We start from the raw sequence: 20637 nt of genomic DNA, 5'->3' as shown, positions 1-20637 counted from the left end.
GAAAAAAAAATTACACATCTACATTCAAAGTTTACACCCTGGTTCTTAATGCATCATGTTTCATTTGAACCTTCTGTAATAGTTGCATATGAGTCCCTTAGTTGTCCTCAAGTGTGAAAAGATGAATCTCAAAATCATACAGTGATTGTTAGAAATGGTTCAAATACACAAATGCTGAAAAACCCCAAAAAAGTGCGGAACCTGAAGGATTTTTTTTGTAGAACAGCAGGAATCAAGGTGTATGTAAACTTTTGAACAGGATAATTCTTATAAACTCAACTATTATTTTCTTTTGTGGACTATGTGTAAACATCTTTATGTGAAATATCTTATTCAGGTCAGTACTAAATAAAACAAATAACATGCATTTTGTATGATGCCTCTTATTTTGGTAAAATAATTACCTTTTGACTTCAGCTGTATTAGTATATAAAAATTTGGGCTTTTTAATTTCTCTTACAAACACAAACCTTTCCCCCTCTAAACTCAAGCCTGAACTCACAGTGTCAGGGCTGCCCTCCAACAGGACATTGATGGCTCTGTTGACGTCTCCGTTGCAGTCGTGAAGCGCTATCATGGACTCATCCTGATCCTTTCCTGTGATGTCAACCAGCTAGAAAAGAGAAAAGGATCAACAATAAGCACGTAAAGTCACACTGGTGTATGATTTGTGCCATATATTTGGAAAGCAAAAGGATAAAACGGAAGTGGCTGAGGGGACCGATGGAAACATTGAGTGACCAATGAGGTGTCTGAGCTTTATGTTGCTGTCTAATTCAGAGTGAGACTGATAGAGAGCATCCGGTAGCAGCCCAAACTTTACTCTGGCACAGATGGTCCCCGTCAGAGCTATAGAGAGAACAGTGAGGGAAACTTTGTGTGCACTGAGTGTAAGTGACCCAGAGTGAAACTGCAGGTAGAGGCACATCCAAACTGAACCTACTGTCAAACCAAAACTTTATTGAAGGGACCATTTGATGGAGGTAAATCAGATCCTGTCATTACTTTCCAGTGAGCCAACTTTTGACATCCCCACTCACCTGTTTGACCTTCTCTTCAAAGTCTGCATCATTATGGTCCGAGATCATCTGCGCGAGTCGGATCTGCTCAGCGGTGGCCTAAATAAAAAATATATATAAAAAGAGAAAATGGTAAAGTCTGATTCCATAACAGTTATGAAACGTACAGCAATGAATGTCAGCATTTATGAGTATGATTATAACAGAGTCTTCATGCACAGTGATGAAAAGGCGTGGACAATCATTTTTGCAGCTAACCTTATCCCATATGCATTTGCACTTTTAGAGATGAAACATGTCTGTGTACTGTAACTTGCGCATTGTCAGTATATCACCTGCAGGACTATCCACTCTCGTTGGTGCTTTTCTGATATTGCTTTCACACGCTAATATTGCAATTAATAAATCCGGCACGTCTTAAAGTTCAAGATAAAAAAACCTGACAATTCATTTCCTCAACACTTTCAAATAGCCATACCTTCTAAATGAATGGCTATTGGTTAGCTTATGTTTGTTTTTTTGCACTTGTTGACAGAACAAATGTAAATTTTTACAAATGAGCTGGCATTTTGTATATAGTCTAACATGACAAATTACAAAACAACTGCCTGTTGCAAAGACATTTAAGGCTAAATTAAGACTTTTAGGTCTGTTTTCACAGCAGGGCTTAGATTAAGCCAGGATTAGGCCTTAGTTAAATTAGGACATTTAAGTAGTTTTTTTTTTTTAAATGTGCCTTAGAAAAGAACATTACTGATGTGCATCTTATTACAAATCAACAGCACTGACATATTTTAAGGTATGATAGTTCAAGTTGCTTTCAGTCAAGTCAGTGTGGGACCAGGGTTAAGCCTTGTCTGTGAAACTGCACATTAATGATCTTTTTAAATAAAATGTCACCCCAAACCTAACCCAAGCAGGCCAGAATACAGCAGAGGAGAAATAGGTCAGGCTTAGCATTTGCTTGGGCATAGATTTATGATTTATTCCTAAAGCCCTTAATTTAATTCAGAAGAATGAGCGATAGACTGCAGTGACTCAGAGCAAAAATCTCAGACTGATGGATGCCACTGATGTAAATAGTGGCCAGCAAAACTGCAAACAACTCGAGAACATAACTGACCACGCAAAGCCATCACTTGCAAATTAAAGTCACATAACAGATTTAGTCTTATTTTTAGCTTTAAAAACATTTTATCATCCAAACGCCATTTAATTCAGGATCTTAAAGGAATAGTTCACTCAAAAATGAAAATTCTTTTATTAACCTTGCCGTCTACGGAGGATCAGAGAGCTCTTGGATTTCATCAAATTATCTTAATTTGTGTTCCAAAGATGAAGGGAGGTCTTACGGATTTGGAACGACATGAGGGTGAGTAATTAATGACGGAATTATCACTTTTGTGTGGACTATCCCTTTAAGACCTACTTTTGATGCACCCGTCAAAAGTTACAACTACGTCATAATTAAGTCATGTAACATACGTAAATGTTTGGGTATCTCATTCAACAGTTTTCAACTTATTACATTCATTTTTTTTTTTTTCTATCACTTATGCTGTTTGCAGTTGCTGGCCCAAGTTTTTCAACCAAATTTTAGGTGGCGATGTGTAGCCAGTTTTTTTTTTTTTTTGGGGGGGGGGGGGGGTAGGTTGAAGGGTTAGTTCACCCAAAAATGAATATTCTGTCAGTTACTTACCCTGATGTTGTTCCAAACCTGCAAGACCTTTGTTTGTTTTCAGAACACAAACTGAGATATTTTTGATGAAATCCAAAAGCTTTCTGACCCTCCATAGACAGCAAGGGTCCTACCACGTTCAAGGCCCAGAAAGAGAGTAAGCATATCGATAAAGTAGTCCATGTGACATCAGTGGTTCAATCTTAATTTTATGAAGCTACAAGAATACATTTTGCGCACAAAAAAAAACAAAAAAACAACTTTATTCAACAATTCTTCTCTGCATCACCCTAGTGCCATTTTGGAGAGTATAACACCACATGCATGCACTTTCCTCGCATGTAAACAACTTTGTTCACATGTAGAAGACATAACACTCCCAAAAATGGCGCTCGGCTGAAGCAGAAGAGAAGAACTGTTGAATAAAATTATTTTAGGGGGTTTTTGCACAAAATGTATTCTTGTAGTTTCATAAAATTACAATTGAACCACTGATGTCACATGGACTATTTGTCAATGTTTTGGGCACCTTCCTGGGCCTTGAACGTGGAAGGGCCCTTGCTGCTCTTGGATTTCATCTAAAATAAAAAAAAAAAGATAAACTAAGGTCTTACGGGTTTGAAACAACATGAGGGTGAGTAATTAATGACAGAATTTTCATTTATGGGTGAACTAAGTCTTTAAAGAGTGCTTTGGAGGTGGGGCAAAACTTATCCAATGACTATAAATAATCAATGCAACCTATTGTTTGAGAACTTACCTGTGGCCTCTGCTTGTGCTGTGACTGGCTCTGTGTCTGACCCTGCGTCTGCTCCCAGTTGCCCCGGGTCCGGCTTCCGCCCACTGAAGTCATCATTTACAGTATATACAAATAACAGTATTTACAAAGGAATAACGCCTTTAAAAGAGAAACAGATGAACAAGGGTTACTGACAACTCGCCAAAGACAAACAACAATCCTAAAAACATGGTCTTGACAAGTCCAATTAACGTAGAACATGCATGCAAACAAACACGCGACACCTTGTGTAGCCATTTTGATGAGCCAAAACTGGAAGTAAACAACGTCTCATGCCTGACGCACTGGTCACACAAAAAGACGGACCAAGTTTACTAGAACACCCACAGAAATTTAATTCCACGAATTTCGAAAGTTTGCGCAATTGTGGCACGTGAAAAACAAGAGTTAGTGCTGTTTACAAGTCCAGCTGCAACAGGTCAACCATGCACTCGCTTCCGGGGCTCAACATCTTCATTTTATCGGGTTTTTTTGTTTTGTTTTTAACACACGAAGAAAACACCGCAACGCTTGATATTTCGACAAAATAACAACAAAAGCAATCCACCTGATGCAAGTTGTGAAATATTGCATGTGTGGTTATGCCAAGCAGCCCACCGTAGCAGCTCTGCGCATGAGGAAATGCAGGGCATGTGGTGACCGAAAGCAACTGCGCACTTTATAACGCGCACAGAATCAGTCAGCGTGACAGAAACACGCGGGACCAGCCGCGGGAAAACAGACGGACGACGTGCTTTAACGGACAAAGCTTAACAAAAAAACCCTTAACGGCCTTTGAACTGGAAGAGGGCGAGGTTGTAGCTGTCAAGTGATACCATGTTGGAGACGTGAACACAGTCACACAGTCCATGGTTGAAAGTGTCAGCAGCACGTCATTTCACATTTCTTGTGCACCCACACTATTCCGTACAGTAAATTAAACACCAGATACGTAACCAAGTAGATAAACAAAAAGGAAAAGTAATACATGTCTAGGAATAAATGGCTTTCATTTTCATGCATTGGAACATAAAACATTGCATTAAAGTCCGATCACTTCGTAAAATAAGCATCCAACAGGTAACCTACATTACCTGTGGTGCTCTACATTAGATTTACATCCTGGGAATCCCATATTAACTTACCGGATAAGTAGTGAGCAAAACGGTAAGCTATTAAACTCACTTAATAGTAGAAAAAAAAATCTTATGAGGTGAAGGACTAACTATGATTGATAAGTCCAGGCGATGGGCCTTGGAAAAGCAACTCGGTATAAACTCAAACATACAGATGTGACGATACGATATGAACACATATACAGTCGTTTTAATAATCGTAATAAGTTATTGATATGTTAAACAAAATAGACCAGAGCTAGATGACGGGTGGCTTCCGCTCTGGCCGCGTTTTATAACCTCATGGCCGGTTATCGAGCATCATGATGCTGCCGTTGCCCAAAAATGCAACTTTTCCGGTTGCCAATCAACTATATGGTTTTTCAGCGTAGCTGAAAGACTAGGTGGGTAAACAGTTCGGTAGATTAATCGATACGATAATATTTTGCGTTAGCAAAAGCGGAAGGCACACGCCCCCCGGAGTGAGGTGCACTCCCGTCGGTTCACCTGTCTACTCGACACCGAGGCTTCATCGAGGCCTACAGGCCCCGAATGGTAAAAATGAACAACAGACGAGGTACTAACCAAAGACCCGGCTGGATGTCAGAAATGTGGTAACACCGACCGATGGAGGCTTTAATATCGACCTCCTAATCAGACGGAAACAAAACACGAACTCTTTCGCGTCCTAAATCGATTCCGCCAAAGCCGACAACAAGGCCGAACCGACTCGCGCAGACAATAAGCGAGAGACTCAAAATTTACCTGTTTCTCTTCCACACTGACACCCGGATCACCGCGTCACGTGGTTTATCACAGCCACTGCGGTTTCACGCGCAGAGCTCGACCACGTGATGACAACGTACTCGAGTGTATATATAACAACTTAAACACAATTATGCAATGTATAATCTGTCACCCTCTAGTTGAAGTTGGGTATTTGTTATGCAAAAACCCAATTGATCATTGATACTGATGTGATGTCACAAATACATTTGACATAGTTATTCCGTGAATAAGTTACCAAATAGGACATTGAAACCAACTAAACAGCAATTAAATCATTAATAAACATACAAATGTTCAAAAACAGAATATGTAACACTTGCAAATTTAGCTGTATGCCAGTGGATTAATTAGTTTGGGACATAGTCACCATTTACACACAAATATTGTATGTTTAAAACTAGCTACTTGTAATATTAGGTTGCATAAATACTGGCTTATGCCTATTTAACTAATGTATCTAATAGTTCACACACAGTTGACATATTTTATAAAATATCCCAAAGTGTACTGTATCCTGGAATAAGCCTTGAATATTTTTTATTTATTTATTTTTATTTTTCTAATTAAAAGAATTGCTATGGCCTCTGAATTATCAACATGAATAATGTGTGTGTTTATATATATGTATATACATACACAAACACACTAAAAAAATTATGGGTTAAATATAACCTAGTGCTGGGTGAAATATGGACAAACCCAGCAACTGGGTTGTTTTGACCCACCAGTTGGGTTAAAAATTTATCCTGGCCTTTTGGGTAGTTTTATTTAATTCAACTATTGTTTCAAAATACCCTAAATAGGTTGTAAATTAAAAACCAGATGCATAATTAAATCAGCAAAAATAAAAATGTGAACATTTATTAATAAGCAATAGATAAGAGAGAAATACAGTATTTTTTAAGCAATAGTTAAATTTTAAAAATAATAATCTTAAGCTAAAATTGAGTTAAATAAAATTACCTAGATAGTTGGGTTAAACATTTAATGTTTAAACATATATATATATATATATGACTGAACAACTGGACTGAACTGGACTGAACAACATATTTAATTAACAATTATTAATATTTATTTGTTTCTCACTCATTATTGATTGTAGTTAGTCTTTGCTTTACCAGTTACACTACCAGCCAAAAGTTTTTGAACAGTAATATATATTTAATATAGAACTCTGTTCTTCTCTTCTCGAGCCAAAGTACAGCAAAAACAGTACAATTCTGAAATATTTTTACTATTTAAAATAACTGCTTTCTATTTGAATATATTCTAAAATGTAATTTATTTAAAGCTCAATTTTTTGGCATCATTACTTAGAACTTCAAAAATCCTTCTAAAATTTAGATTTGCTCTTTAAAAAACATTTATTATTATTATTGTTGAAAACAACTGAGGATAATTTTTTTTCAGTTTTATTTGATGAATAGAAAGTTTAGAAGAACAGCATTTATTAAAAAAGAAATATTTTGTAACATTATGTCTATCACTTTTGATTCATTTAAAGCATCCTTGCTAAATAAAAGCATTACAGCAAATCAGCATGTTAAAATGATTTCTGAAGGAATGTGTCACTGAAGACTGGAGACTGGATGCTGAAAATTTAGTTTTGATCACAGCAATAAATTACTTTTCAAAATATATTCGAATAGAAAGCAGCTATTTTAAATAATAAAAACATTTCACAATATTACTGATTTTGCTGTATTTTGGAACAAATACATGCAGGCTTGGCGAACAATAGAGACTTCTTAAAAAAAATCTTACTGTTCAAAAACTTTTGACTGGCAGCGGTTGTCGAGCTTTGCTTATAAATAGCTTTTAGCAGCCTGTTCGTTGAATTTCATATAAAAGACTTCAATTTGTTTGAGTGTAGCGTTATATCACTAGATGTCGCTAGTGGTTTGCTCTGAATTCTTCCGAGAAAGGCACACAGACCGATAATGATAGGATGGGAATATTATATACACTATAGGTCTACATGACCGAAAGTATATGCACACACGCCCACATCCAATTAGCATATATCATAAATCTTAATACTACAGCATACAGTGACAACATTTCATACATATTCCAACATGCCATGGTTTTGAAAATGAATGTTTAATAAACACGAGCGTGGGAATTCAGGCGTCAACATATTTTTCTACAATTATAATGTACTATATGTCTTTATTTAATTTGTATATTTAAAACATTAATGATCACATTTGTTTACCAGAATCACAGTGACACTGACATATTGTGAGCAATCTTAAATACTTTATTTTATTGATTAGCCCTTAAGATAAATACATATACCAGGTAAAATACAATACCAGAGAAATGTGCATAGCGCTACAATTCCATCTACAGGAACACAATTTCACATTTAATAAGAGATGGATGGAAAGGTAGAGTTAAGCACTGAATACAGTAACTGAAAAAATAGTTCTTCAGGACACAATACAATTATAGACGGCTATAAGACAGCATTGCAAGATACAGTAAATTCAGACCTGTATATTAGAGTATTATGTACAGAAGTAGCACAGAAATGTTGTTTATTTTGCATTTTAATATATATGTGACCCTGGACCACAAAACCAGTCTTAAGTCGCTGGGGTATATTTGCAGCATTAGACAAAAATACATTACATGGGTCAAAATGTTTGATTTTTCTTTTATGCCAAAAATCATTAGGAAATTAAGTAAAGATCATGTTCCATGAAGATTTTTTGTGAAATTCCTACTGTAAATATATCAAAATGTAATTTTTGATTAGTAATATGCATTGTTAAGAAATTAATTTGGACAACTTAAAATGTGATTTTCTCAGTATTTTGGTTTTTTTGCACCCTCAGATTTCAGATATTCAAATAGATGTATCTCGGCCAAATATTGTCCTATCCTAACAAACCAGACATCAATAGAAAGCTTATTTATTGAGCTTTCATATGATGTATACATCTCAGTTTTGTAAAATTTAACCTTATGACTGGTTTTGTGGTCCAGGGTCACATATGATAAATCAATTTTGGCTTTATCAGATTATTAAAATTGGCTGTGATTATGATTATCACCACTTATATCTACTACCATTGATAAAGTTAAGGCGTTAAGGGATAAAATGCAGTGTATGATCTGCAAATCTATACATGTGACAGTTTAATTCAAGTCCTATATACAAATATATAAAAAGAAACCTCAAAATGCTACTCGAGTGCTAAACAGAGGGATGTTGCATAAATGTTGAGAGAGGAGAGCTTGTTACTTCTTCTGCAATGCAGATCTTACTCAATCACTTCCAGCATTTGTCTTTTCAAGTCATCGGTTGTTTAAGACTTGATCTCAACCACTTTAATGAATGGCATAGACTTGTTTCCAGGGCTTGTTGGCATCAGAGGTTTGCTATAATACAAAAGGACAAATACATTTTTGAATAACCAATAACCTTGTCCATGCTGTTTTTATGCTTTTGCAATACTTCTAAGTGCTTTTAGGGCTTGTTAGACAGTTAGAAACACCACATTGTTTTATAAGGGTTGTACAAATGTTGAAATATATTACAAGGATTTATTATAAGAAAGAAATACCTGTAGACAACCTTGGAGCCCATGTCTGAGTTGTATGGATTAGACACATTGTTGCCCAAATGAAACTCCATCCGGTCATGGATCTCTTTATTCTGTAAGACACATTTGATATGTTAGTCACAAAGTGACTATAAAAATAAATAAAGAAGCTCTTTGAAACACAAATCCTGACCTCGGCTTCAAGGAAAGCCACCTTTTCTTTGAGGTCGCTGATCAGCCGGTCTCTTTGCTCCATCATGGTTCGTGCATTTTGCACCTGTTAACATATTCGGATATATAAATTAATAAATGCAAGCATGTATCACACTCAAAGTGATTTTAAATGTATTGAAGGATGTAATCGAGAGCAATTACTGAAATAGCATTTAAATAATCAACTGTTGAAGCATCGTGTTCTGCTTGCATTTGTGATTTCAGTGTTCCTGGATGAAGCCATTATGTGTAAGATGAGATCTAAAGTGCACCAAGGCTGAGCAGCAGGGAAATGACGGCATCTTTTATTTACGACTGAGATTAAGTTTCACCTCTCATCTCCGAGCAAACACGCTATTTGATACACAACCTGTTTGTTTTTTGATAATCTATCAATCTATCTATCGCTGCTTTATAGCAGATTTGTGATACATTCACACACTACCAGTCAAAAGTCTCTTCTGCTCACCAAGCCTGCATTTATTTGATTCAAAGTAAAGCATAAACAGTAAAATGTTGAAATATTTTAAATATTTAAAACAGCTGTTTTCTATTTGAATATATTTAAAAAATAAATAAATAAAATAAAAAATTCTGTGATCAAAGCTCAGTTTTCAGCATTATTACTCCAGTCTTCAGTGTCACATGATCGTTCAGAAATCATTTTAATATGCTGATTTACTGCTCAAGAAATATTTTTTCTTATTATCAATGTTTAAAAAAGTTGAGTAAATTTTTTCAGGATTCTTTTATGAATAGAAAGATCCAAAGGTCAGCATTTATCGGAAATAAAAACATTATACACTATACCATTCAAAGGCTTGGAGTCAGTATAATTTTTAATTTTTTGTGAAAGAAATTATAGAAATAATACTTTTGTTTAGCAAGTATGCTTTAACTTAATCAAGAGTAGTTATACAGACATTTCTAATGTTACAAACGATTTCCATTTCAAATAAATGCTGTTATTTTTTAACTTTTTATTCATCAAAAGAAAACTGAAAAATTAATTTAACATAATAATAATAATAATAATAATAATAATAAATGTTTTTGAGCAGCAAATCAGAATATTAGAATGAATTTTGGAGTAATATTGCTAAAAATTCAGAATAAACTCCATTTTAAAATACATTCAAATAGAAACAGTTATTTTACATAGTAGCAATACTTAAATATTTTTACTATTAATAATAATAGTACTTTTTTGAGGAGCAAATCAGAATATTAGAATGATTTCTGAAGGATCACATGACTGGAGTAATGAAGCTAAAAATTCAGAATAAATTATTTTTAAATATATTCAAATAGAAACAGTTATTTTAATTTATAAAATAATTTATAAATAATAATAATAATACATGTTTTTTTGAGCAGCAAATCAGAATATTAGAATGAATTTTGGAGTAATATTGCTAAAAATTCAGAATAAATTCCATTTTAAAATACATTCAAATAGAAACAGTTATTTTACATAGTAGCAATACTTAAATATTTTTACTATTAATAATAATAGTACTTTTTTGAGGAGCAAATTAGAATATTAGAATGATTTCTGAAGGATCACATGACTGGAGTAATGAAGCTAAAAATTCAGAATAAATTATTTTTAAATATATTCAAATAGAAACAGTTATTTTAATTTATAAAATAATTTATAAATAATAATAATAATACATGTTTTTTTGAGCAGCAAATCAGAATATTAGAATGATATTCAAACAGAAAGTTATTTTGAATAGTTACAAATATTTCCAAATTGTACTGTTTTTGCTGTACTTTGGATCAAATAAATGCAATGTAAATATTTAAAAAGAAGGAATACATAAAATTAGACATAATAAAATGTTTTTAAAAATGTTAAATCAAATCTAGTCTATTTTATCTATGCATTTATTGTCTATCTATGTAAAATATGTATATACATAAAACTAAATTAAATAAATTAAAATGTTTTTAAATTACAAATGAAATGTTCAATTTTATTATTTAAATTGTATTAATACAAATTTTAAAGATACTGTTTAAATTATGATTTATATATAAACACATAGCCTCTCCCCTCCCACCACTCTTTCAGTATTCACGTTTTAATCAACTCCCTCCCTAAATTTATCATCATCAAATATAAGTAAAGATATCACATTACATACAGTATATTAGATGGTTTGCACACCATTAAATTATTTGTCTCTGTGATAGGGTGTTTTTCCAACTATCCTCTGTGTGGTAATTATTACCTGTTCGATCATGTTTCTGACTTTCCTTTGTTGACTTTTGAGCATGTCATCTAAGTTATGGTTTTTATTCTTCAGGGTTGCCAGCTCCTTCTCGAGTTGTTCAGACCTGCAGTAGAGAAAACCTGCGTTACACGTGTACAGTCACAAATGACACTCGCATGTAACACAGTAACAATCGCATTAGCAACATAGAGGGTGAGTCCTCTTTTAACGTACAAGAATGAGTCAAATTTAAATTCCATGTGAGAGGCGTGTCTTTGAAAGATGAGCTTCTGTGCAGCACAATGCAGCTAATAGCTTTATAATTAGGGCAACATACTAATTATAAAGCTACGGAACGTAGCTACGGAAACAATAAACATATATATTTTACTAAATTACAAGAGGAAAATATTTTAATGTAGCCAAGGAAACAGTAAAACATGAGAACAATGCTTTATGTCTTAATCTGGGTCAGCCTCACCTGTCAACACTCTCTGTTTTCTTCTGTTCTCGCAGTTTCTCAACTTCAGCCTCACTATTAGCCAATTTTTCTCGTAGTGTGGTATTTTCCAGCTGCAAGCTACTCATGAGCTTTTGCATCTCTTCCATCATTTTGCCCTGTTCCACCGCCTTGGTTTCTGCCTTCTCTATACGAGAGTTATGCTCCTCTAGAAACCGCCGCTGTTGTTCAATGTTTTCCGCCTAATGAGGGTTTAAAAAAAATAAGGTGATCAGTTTAGAAAAGGCCAGATGTATTACAATTCTATACATTTTCCTGTTATGTTTCATTTCGTTTCTGACCTGTAGTCTGTCTTTCTCCTCCTGGTGTCTCCTCTCCATCTCTTGCAGACGACTGTACAGATGTTTGGTGACTTCTCTCAAGGCAATTGAGTTTTCCTCATCCTCCTGGCCCTGTGCAAAAGAAAGCATGTTAGAACTACATGTTAGAAGCGTGTTATATATTTGATATATTTCTATTCCATTGTTAACGTAACTGTACTAGCTACTGTACATGGTACATGTATTTTAAGACACTCCATCATAATTTTAATACCACGGTTTTCTTTGAAGTAGCTACTTAAATACCATAATACATGAATATTGTGATCAAATAGTACTACAGTATATGATTAAGGCCTAGCATAATTTACATGAACTTAGTTTGATACGTATTTAGTAAATGTAGTACTAAATTTAATATATTATATTTTTTATATACTGTACATATATACTTAGTATATTTAATACTTCTCTTTTTATATAGACAGACAGACAGACGGACAGATGGACAGACTGAGAGACAGATAGATGGATAGATGGATGGATAGTCGATAGATGGACGGACAGATAGACAGATAAACAGACGGACGGACGGACGGACGGACGGACGGACAGACAGACAGACAGACAGACGGATAGACAGACGGACGGACGGACGGACAGACAGACGGATAGACAGACGGACAGACGGAGAGACAGATAAACAGACAGACAGACAGATAGACGGATAGATAGATGGATAGACAGACAGACAGACAGACAGATAGATGGATAGATGGATGGATAGTCGATAGATGGACGGACAGATAGACAGACAGACGGACGGACAGATAGATAGATAGACAGACGGACGGACGGACAGATAGACAGACAGACGGACGGACAGATAGATAGACAGACGGACGGACGGACGGATAGATAGACAGACGGACAGATAGACAGACAGACAGACGGACGGACGGACGGACAGACAGACAGACGGACAGACAGATAGACGGATAGATAGATGGATAGACAGACAGACAGACAGACAGACAGACAGATAGACAGACGGACGGACAGATGGACGACTGACGGACGGACGGATAGATAGATAGACAGACGGACGGATGGACGGATAGATAGATATATAGATAGATAGATGGATGGATGGATAGATAGACCAATAGATAGATGGATAGACAGATAGACAGATGAATGGATAGATGGATAGACGGATAGACAGACAGACAGATAGATATATAGATATATAGATAGATAGATGGATGGATGGATGGATAGATAGACCAATAGATAGATGGATAGATGGAAAGACGGATAGACAGATGGATGGCTAGATGGATAGACAGATGGATGGATAGACAGATAGATAGACGGACAGACAGAAAGATAGACAGATGGATAGATAGATAGACAGACAGACAGACAGACAGACAGACAGACAGATAGATATATAGATAGATAGATGGATGAATGGATAGATAGACCAATAGATAGATGGATAGATGGAAAGACGGATAGACAGATGGATGGATAGAAGGATGGATAGATGGATAGACGGATAGACAGATAGATGGATAGACGGATAGATAGACGGGCAGACAGAAAGACAGACAGATGGATAGATAGATAGACAGACGGATAGATGGATAGATGGATGGGTAGACAATGATGGCTTTAACTATTAAACTTTTTCTTTCTTTCTTTTTATTTACGTTTTTCAACCTCCCATGTTTAAACCACAAATTTTTTTGCTTTTTTAAATGCCTTTTATAAACTTAAAGATAATTTATTTTTAATTTTTTGAATCTTACACTATAAAAGTCATATTGAAAATAATGATGAACTCTAATGAAAAATAATAAAAATATTATTTTTTAGAAATCTATTACACAAATAAACAAACATTATAATAATTGTTCTTTTTTAAAAATATACCAAGTATATAAAGAATATGCTAAAATAATATATTAAATATACTGAATAAAACCAGCACCTCTTATTTGCACAGCTTATTTTTACTTATCGAAATAACAATAAAAATAACCTTTTTCTACAAGCTAGAGTACAGTTTACATTTTGTTTCATCAAATGGTTTATTCCTTTATATATTTTTCTATTATTACATTACATTTACATCTTTCTATTGATGACATTAACTATTAAAAAGATTTTTTTTCAACCTCCTATGTTTGAACCACATACTTTTTGGCTTTTTAACAGGTAAGAATTTAAATATACTAAACAATAAACTATATAAAAATGTAATAAAAATGTAATGTATAATATATATTTTTATATAGTATATTCTTTCCATTCTTACTCTAGCTTGTAGAAGTTATTTTTATTGTCATTTAAATAAATAAAATGTAAATTTAAGTTAAATGTAAATAAATAAATGTAAAAACAAATACAGAATAATAAAATCAGGAAATTTCATTAACATCGTTATATTTGATTACAAATTAAGTATATTTGTTTTATCAAATAATTTATTATTTTATTTATTTTCCTATTATTACATCTATCTATCTATCTATCTATCTATTCTTTCAATTCTTACTCTAGCTTGTAGAAAAAAATATTGTTATTAAGATAAGTAAAAATATACACTGTGCAAATAAGAGGTGTATATTTATTCAGTATATTTAGTATATTCTTTTAGCTTTTTTATATACTTTGTATATTTTTTTAAACATATTCTTTATATACTTAGTATATTTCTAAAAAATAATAACTCTTATCATGTTTATTTATTTGTGTAATAGATTTCTAAAATTGATTTTTATAATGGAAGATTTGGGACAAGGGTAAAATAAAATGTATTTATAAATGTATAAAAAGGATTTTAAAAAGCAAAAAAGTATGTAGTTTAAACGTGGGAGGTTAAAAAATGTTTAAATCAATAGAAATATGTAATGTAATAAAAGGAAAATATATAAAGGAATAAACAATCTATCTTTAATTTCTGCAGGTTTGGTCCACCATATTATATTTGTTATACAGTAAATTTTATTTATATAGTATATTCTTTCTATTCTTACTCTAGCTTGTAGAAAAAGTAATTTTTATTGTTAATTTGACAAGTAAAAATATATGCTGTGCAAATAAGAGGTGCTGTATATTTATTCCCTGTATTTAATATATTATTTTAGCATTTTTCTTATATACTTGGTATATTTAAAAAAAAAAAGAACAATTATTATAATGTTTGTTTATTAATGTAATAGACTCCAAAAAAAAAGTATTTTCTTGATGAATTTTTTTAGTGTACGATTTGGGAGAAGGGTAAAATAAAATTTATTTTTAAATGTATAAAAAGCATGTTAAAAAGCCAAAAAGTATGTGGTTCAAACATAGGAGGTTGAAAAAAAATCTTTTTAATAGTTAATGTCATCAATAGAAAGATGTAAATGTAATGAAATAATAGAAAAATATATAAAGGAATAAACCATTTGATGAAGCAAAATGTAAACTGTACTCTAGCTTGTAGAAAAAAGTTATTTTTATTGTTATTTCGATAAGCAAAAATATATGCTGTGCAAATAAGAGGTGCTGTATATTTATTCAGTATATTTAATATATTATTTTAGCATATTCTTTATATACTTGGTATATTTTTTAAAAAGAACAATTATTATAATGTTTGTTTATCTATCTATCTATACCATCTATTTCTTTAATTTTATTTTCTGCAGGTTTGTTCCTATATAAAAAGAGAATACATACTAAATATATATGTACAGTATATATGAAGAATATAATAAACGAGAATGTACAAAATATAAAATTAAGTTCATGTTCATGTAAAAAGTTCATTTATCTGTCATCTTTCTTTAATTACTGCAGGTTTGGTCCACCATATTATATTTGTTATATGGTAAATTTTTATATAGTATATTCTTTTAAATCCTACTCTAGCTTGTAGAAAAAAAAATGTTATTTAGATAAGTAAAAAAATACGCTATGCAAATAAGAGGTGTTGTAGTTGTATAGTTATAGTTATCCAGTATATTTAATATATGCTTTTAGCATTTTCTTTATAAACTTGGTATATTTTTTAAAAATAACTATTATCGTGTTTGTTTATTTGTGTAATAGATTTCTAAAAAAGATTTTTATAGTGTAAGATTTGGGACAAGGGTAAAATAAAATGTATTTTTAAATGTATAAAAAGCATTTAAAAAGCAAAGAATTATGTGGTTTAAACGTGGGAGGTTTAAAAAACATGTAAAACATAAGTTGAAATCTCTTCAATAGTTAACGTCATCAATAGAAATATAAAATGATTACTATTTATAATAATAATTATTATTATTACTACTATTTAATGAGTAAAACTGAACCATGTGTGCATGGGAGGCGTTACAGGTGTGTGGTTGAAAAAAAAAGAATAATGGCTTGTTTACTGAGCAGCCACAAGTTTGCCAATTGCTGCTCCCAAAGGCATCATGTCATAGGTGTGACTTTTCACAGGCAGGAGCAAAAGGTTAATGTGCGTACGCTCCCACATTTTTGCACATGCAACTTCTCAACACATTACCACCAAAACATGAATGAACAAAACTGTGGTAATGTTTTTAGCCAAATTATTTCTCTGTGAACATCATTGTATCTTCATTAAACTGTATCTGCTGCTTTTTGTGTCCATCACCATTATTTGGGAATCTGTAGAAAAGAACAGGACTCCCATTTTCAAACACAGAAGTTATTCAGAAAGCTAGTTTGAAAGGTTTTAGCGAGTTGTACTTGAGATTGAATGATAAATAGCCTTAATGCAGGAAAGGGGCTATTTTTACTCACAATACAGCATTCAATTCCCTCCAAAACAAATGAAATGTGATACAGCGAGTGAACTGAATGCTTTCGCTCTCTTTCTATGGGAGCGTCTCTGTTTGTGTTTGAGAGTAACCTATACATTCTTGCTACTTAGGTGTGTGGTTATAATGGCACGAGTGAGTAATCTTCAAATGACAAATGGTTTACCGGACATTTGGAGTAAGAGCCGTTCACAAATCCATTGGAGCCATTGGCTTTGCTGACAAGTACGTCAACTTTATAGCCATTGGATGGAATCTAGGGCAGAAGATAGATTACTTCACAAGTGAGAAAGCTTAGAAAGCAATTTGAGAAAATATGTAAAGCATTTACTGCGAAAAATGCTTTTCTTACTTAGATTTTTTGTCTTGTTTCCAGCCAAAATATCTCAAAATTCTTGTTTTAAGAAAGAACAAGTCAAAATGAAGTGTTTTTGCTTGAAACAAGCTAAATAATCTGCCAATGGGGTAAGTAAAATAATCTGGTTTTCTGTTTGAAATAAGATTTTTTTTCTTACCCCATTGGCAGATTATTTTGCTTGCTCTAAGGAAAAACTCACTTAATTTTGACTTCTTGATTTAAGAATTTTTAGATATTTTGGCTGGAAACGACAAAAAAATCTAAGCAAGAAAAGCATTTTTGGCAGTGTAATGTATTTAATGATTTGTTCAATTGTGTAAAAATGTCAGTTTTGTACCTTATTGTTGTTGTTATTACTTTGTCTGGCTGCCATTTGCTCTCTCAGAGTCTTCAGACAGTATCTCACCTGAGGACGAACATAAGACGGAGATTTTAGACGCATACAAATCGCACACATTTTTCAAGGTTAAGGTGTGGGCGGTGAAAACACTGACCTCTTGCACCTGCGTAACCTCATCAGTCAACATCTTGACACAATTATGCTTTCTCTCTTTACAGACGTCTAAACAGTTGATCCTTTGCTCTCTATTACGTCCGGAGTGGATTTGGTACTTTACTTACAATAGCTGGTAAAACAAATAAAGGTATCATGAGATTCGTTTTTTAACTGTCGCTCTGTGTAAAGGCCAGGTTTCTGAACACAGAGGTCTGGTGGGGTTTTAAAAGACGTAAATGTAATCACAATCACATTACGCTTCACATATCAGCATTCTGTGGTAGAACTGATTTAAATGACATTAGAAGAAAAAAATTCCTTATTTCCTCCCTGTTCCAGATCTACTATTCTGAAATGATGTCTGAAACTTTATATTACAGCACTTCTTGTGTTTATCACCTATAAATGATAAATCACTTGCTGTATTTGGATAAAAGTGTCTTCTAAATGAATAAATGTAAACGTAAACATTATCATTTGTTATGCTCGGTCAACTATAATATCTTTTCTGTTTTATACACTACCAGTTAAAAGTTTTTGAACAGTAAGATTTTACTTTTTTAAGAAATCTCTTTTGTTTACCAAGCCTGCATTTATTTGATTCAAAGTGCAGCAAAAACATTAATATTTTGAAATATTTTTACTATTTAAAATAACCGTTTCTATTTATTTCTATATATTTTAAAATGTAACTTATTCCTGTGATTTCAAAGCTTATTTTTTCATCATGACTCCAGTCAGATGATCCTTCAGATACCATTCTGATATTCTGATTTGCTGCTCAAAAAATATGTATTATTATTATTATTATGTTGAAAACTGCAGAGTATAATTTTTTTAAAGAACAGCATTTATTACAAATAAAAATCTTAAGGGCACATGGCACAGAGTGCAAATATAAGTTTATAATGTTAATGTTTATAAGTTTAAAGTATAAGTTTATAATGTTACAAAAGCTTTTTTATTTAAGATAAATGCAGATCGTTGGATTGTTCTATTCATCAAAGTATCCCGAAAAAAAAAACTGTTTTAAATAAAAAATGTTTCTTGAACAGCAAATCAGCATATTAGAATGATTTTTGAAAGGTCATGTAACCCTGAAGACTTAAGTAATAATGCTGAAAATTTAGCTTTGATCACAGGAATAAATTACATTTTAAAATATATTCAAATAGAAAAATTTTTATTTTAAATAGTAAAAATATTTCAATATTTTTCATCATATTTTATTTGACTTTTTACAATAATTTGGATCAAATAAATGCAAATTAGATAATTAGAAAATCCCAAAAAATCAAATAAGAATCATTTATTGGTTTAAAAAAAACATGTCTTAATATAAGTTTGTGCTCCTTAATATTTATGTGGAAACACACACATGTATATATAAATTTCAAGATTCTTGATGAAAATTCAAAAGAACAGCATTTATTTCAAGTTAAAATCTTGCTGAATTAAAAATATAAATTGCTTTAAAAAGTCTTACTGACCCCTGATTAAGATTAAATATTAAATACTGTAATGGTTTAAGATTATATATAATTGATTTAAACAAATATATATTTTAATGACAAATTTCCTTAGTTCAGTTAAAAGCAACTGAAAAGCAGCAAAATTGGATGTGGAAGGTTTAAAGGGACCTACATATAAACAAAAGAAGAAACTCTTCAAAAACGAATCTGAATATACAAGTGCCCTTATAGTTGAAGAAACACTGTATATTGAAAAATAAAATGTATACCTGTAAGTTTTTAAATGCAGTTTCGACGATCAGTTTCTGGATGTAGTACTCCCGTGATCTTTCTGTGTGTTCAGGTGAAGAAAAGAAACAAGAATGAGATCCAAGAACGCAGGGCGTGAAGAACACATAATGAGAGAAAATGAGATCAGGAGTAAGACAAGCTTTTTTTTAAAAGACACCGGAAGAAATTAAACAAAATATAAGCCCAATTATACTTATATAATATCTGTGCAAACAGCATGTAACGAGCATAATCGAAACGTATATACACCTTTTTTTTCTATGGGAGCCAAAATCCTACTTTAAGGCTATGACGTAAGTGTAAGATGGACAACTGAAAGCTCAAAAAAAAAGAATGGGGGAAAAACATTACGTAATTGAGTAGCTAATCCAGCGATTTAAAGGTGATGTCATTTTTTTTCCACGTATAAAAGCTTTTTGATACCCTAGATTAATATACAGGTGGATTTCTCCAAACACTGTGTCGTTATTAAAAAACACTGACGTGTTTTTGTCTGAGCAACCCAACCAGCCCTACACATCGACAATGGCTCAACAAATGACACTAGACTGGGTCAAGACTATATGTTTGTCCAACACAAGGGCAACCTGTATGGAAACACTCATTGTTTTTGAAAAGGTTAATACATATCAAACCGTCTTTCTTTGAAAATGACAAAACTGATTGATGAGTCATGACAAAGCATTTACAGTTGCGAGCAAAGATCTATTAATGTATTCAACATGTGGTTTACTACATATAAACTTGTTTCTGCAAACAATCATGTAACATCCATTCAGTACAGTTAAGATAAAGGTGATTACATCTAACCCATTCAACATGTCCATGCATGAGAACAAGACAAGAAAGGGGTTTGATCCTCTGGGATGTGACCACAGACAGACAGTAGAAAGAGATACTGAATAAAAGTTAGATCACTCGGGCAGACTGCTGATTCACTCCACTTCCAGCTTCGCCAGATACCAGCAAAGGGTGGAGGTGCGCTGGAGAGTAAACAGATGGCAAGCCTTATATGGTCGTCAATTATGAAAGAAGGTGTGTGGTTTTAC

At 32.8% G+C, this 20637-nt stretch overlaps 2 protein-coding genes across 2 annotated transcripts in view; both read right to left on the bottom strand.

The window, feature by feature from the left end:
* ubap2l (ubiquitin associated protein 2-like) overlaps window positions 1–5484 on the bottom strand; it is a 23996-nt gene extending 18512 nt beyond the window's left edge. Inside the window, exons 1-4 of the mRNA XM_073821493.1 lie at window positions 5356–5484; window positions 3458–3595; window positions 1041–1118; window positions 503–613 (exon numbers count right to left, since the gene is read on the bottom strand). Of these exons, the coding sequence (XP_073677594.1) occupies window positions 503–613; window positions 1041–1118; window positions 3458–3553 (285 nt within the window). The 5' untranslated portion in view covers window positions 3554–3595; window positions 5356–5484. The remainder of the gene's footprint in view (window positions 1–502; window positions 614–1040; window positions 1119–3457; window positions 3596–5355) is intronic.
* Window positions 5485–7624: 2140 nt separating this feature from the next.
* The window catches only part of tuft1b (tuftelin 1b), a 21452-nt gene continuing 8439 nt past the window's right edge, over window positions 7625–20637 (bottom strand). The window contains exons 2-11 of the mRNA XM_073822266.1: window positions 19567–19628; window positions 17824–17955; window positions 17667–17735; window positions 17138–17227; window positions 12173–12283; window positions 11853–12073; window positions 11390–11495; window positions 9130–9213; window positions 8958–9049; window positions 7625–8772 (exon numbers count right to left, since the gene is read on the bottom strand). Coding sequence (XP_073678367.1) covers window positions 8700–8772; window positions 8958–9049; window positions 9130–9213; window positions 11390–11495; window positions 11853–12073; window positions 12173–12283; window positions 17138–17227; window positions 17667–17735; window positions 17824–17856 — 879 coding nt within the window. The 5' untranslated portion in view covers window positions 17857–17955; window positions 19567–19628 and the 3' untranslated portion in view covers window positions 7625–8699. The remainder of the gene's footprint in view (window positions 8773–8957; window positions 9050–9129; window positions 9214–11389; window positions 11496–11852; window positions 12074–12172; window positions 12284–17137; window positions 17228–17666; window positions 17736–17823; window positions 17956–19566; window positions 19629–20637) is intronic.

The sequence above is a fragment of the Garra rufa genome, chromosome 17 (assembly GCF_049309525.1).
Source record: "Garra rufa chromosome 17, GarRuf1.0, whole genome shotgun sequence".
Lineage (NCBI taxonomy): Eukaryota > Metazoa > Chordata > Actinopteri > Cypriniformes > Cyprinidae > Garra > Garra rufa.
This window is presented reverse-complemented; position numbering and strand designations above follow the sequence as displayed.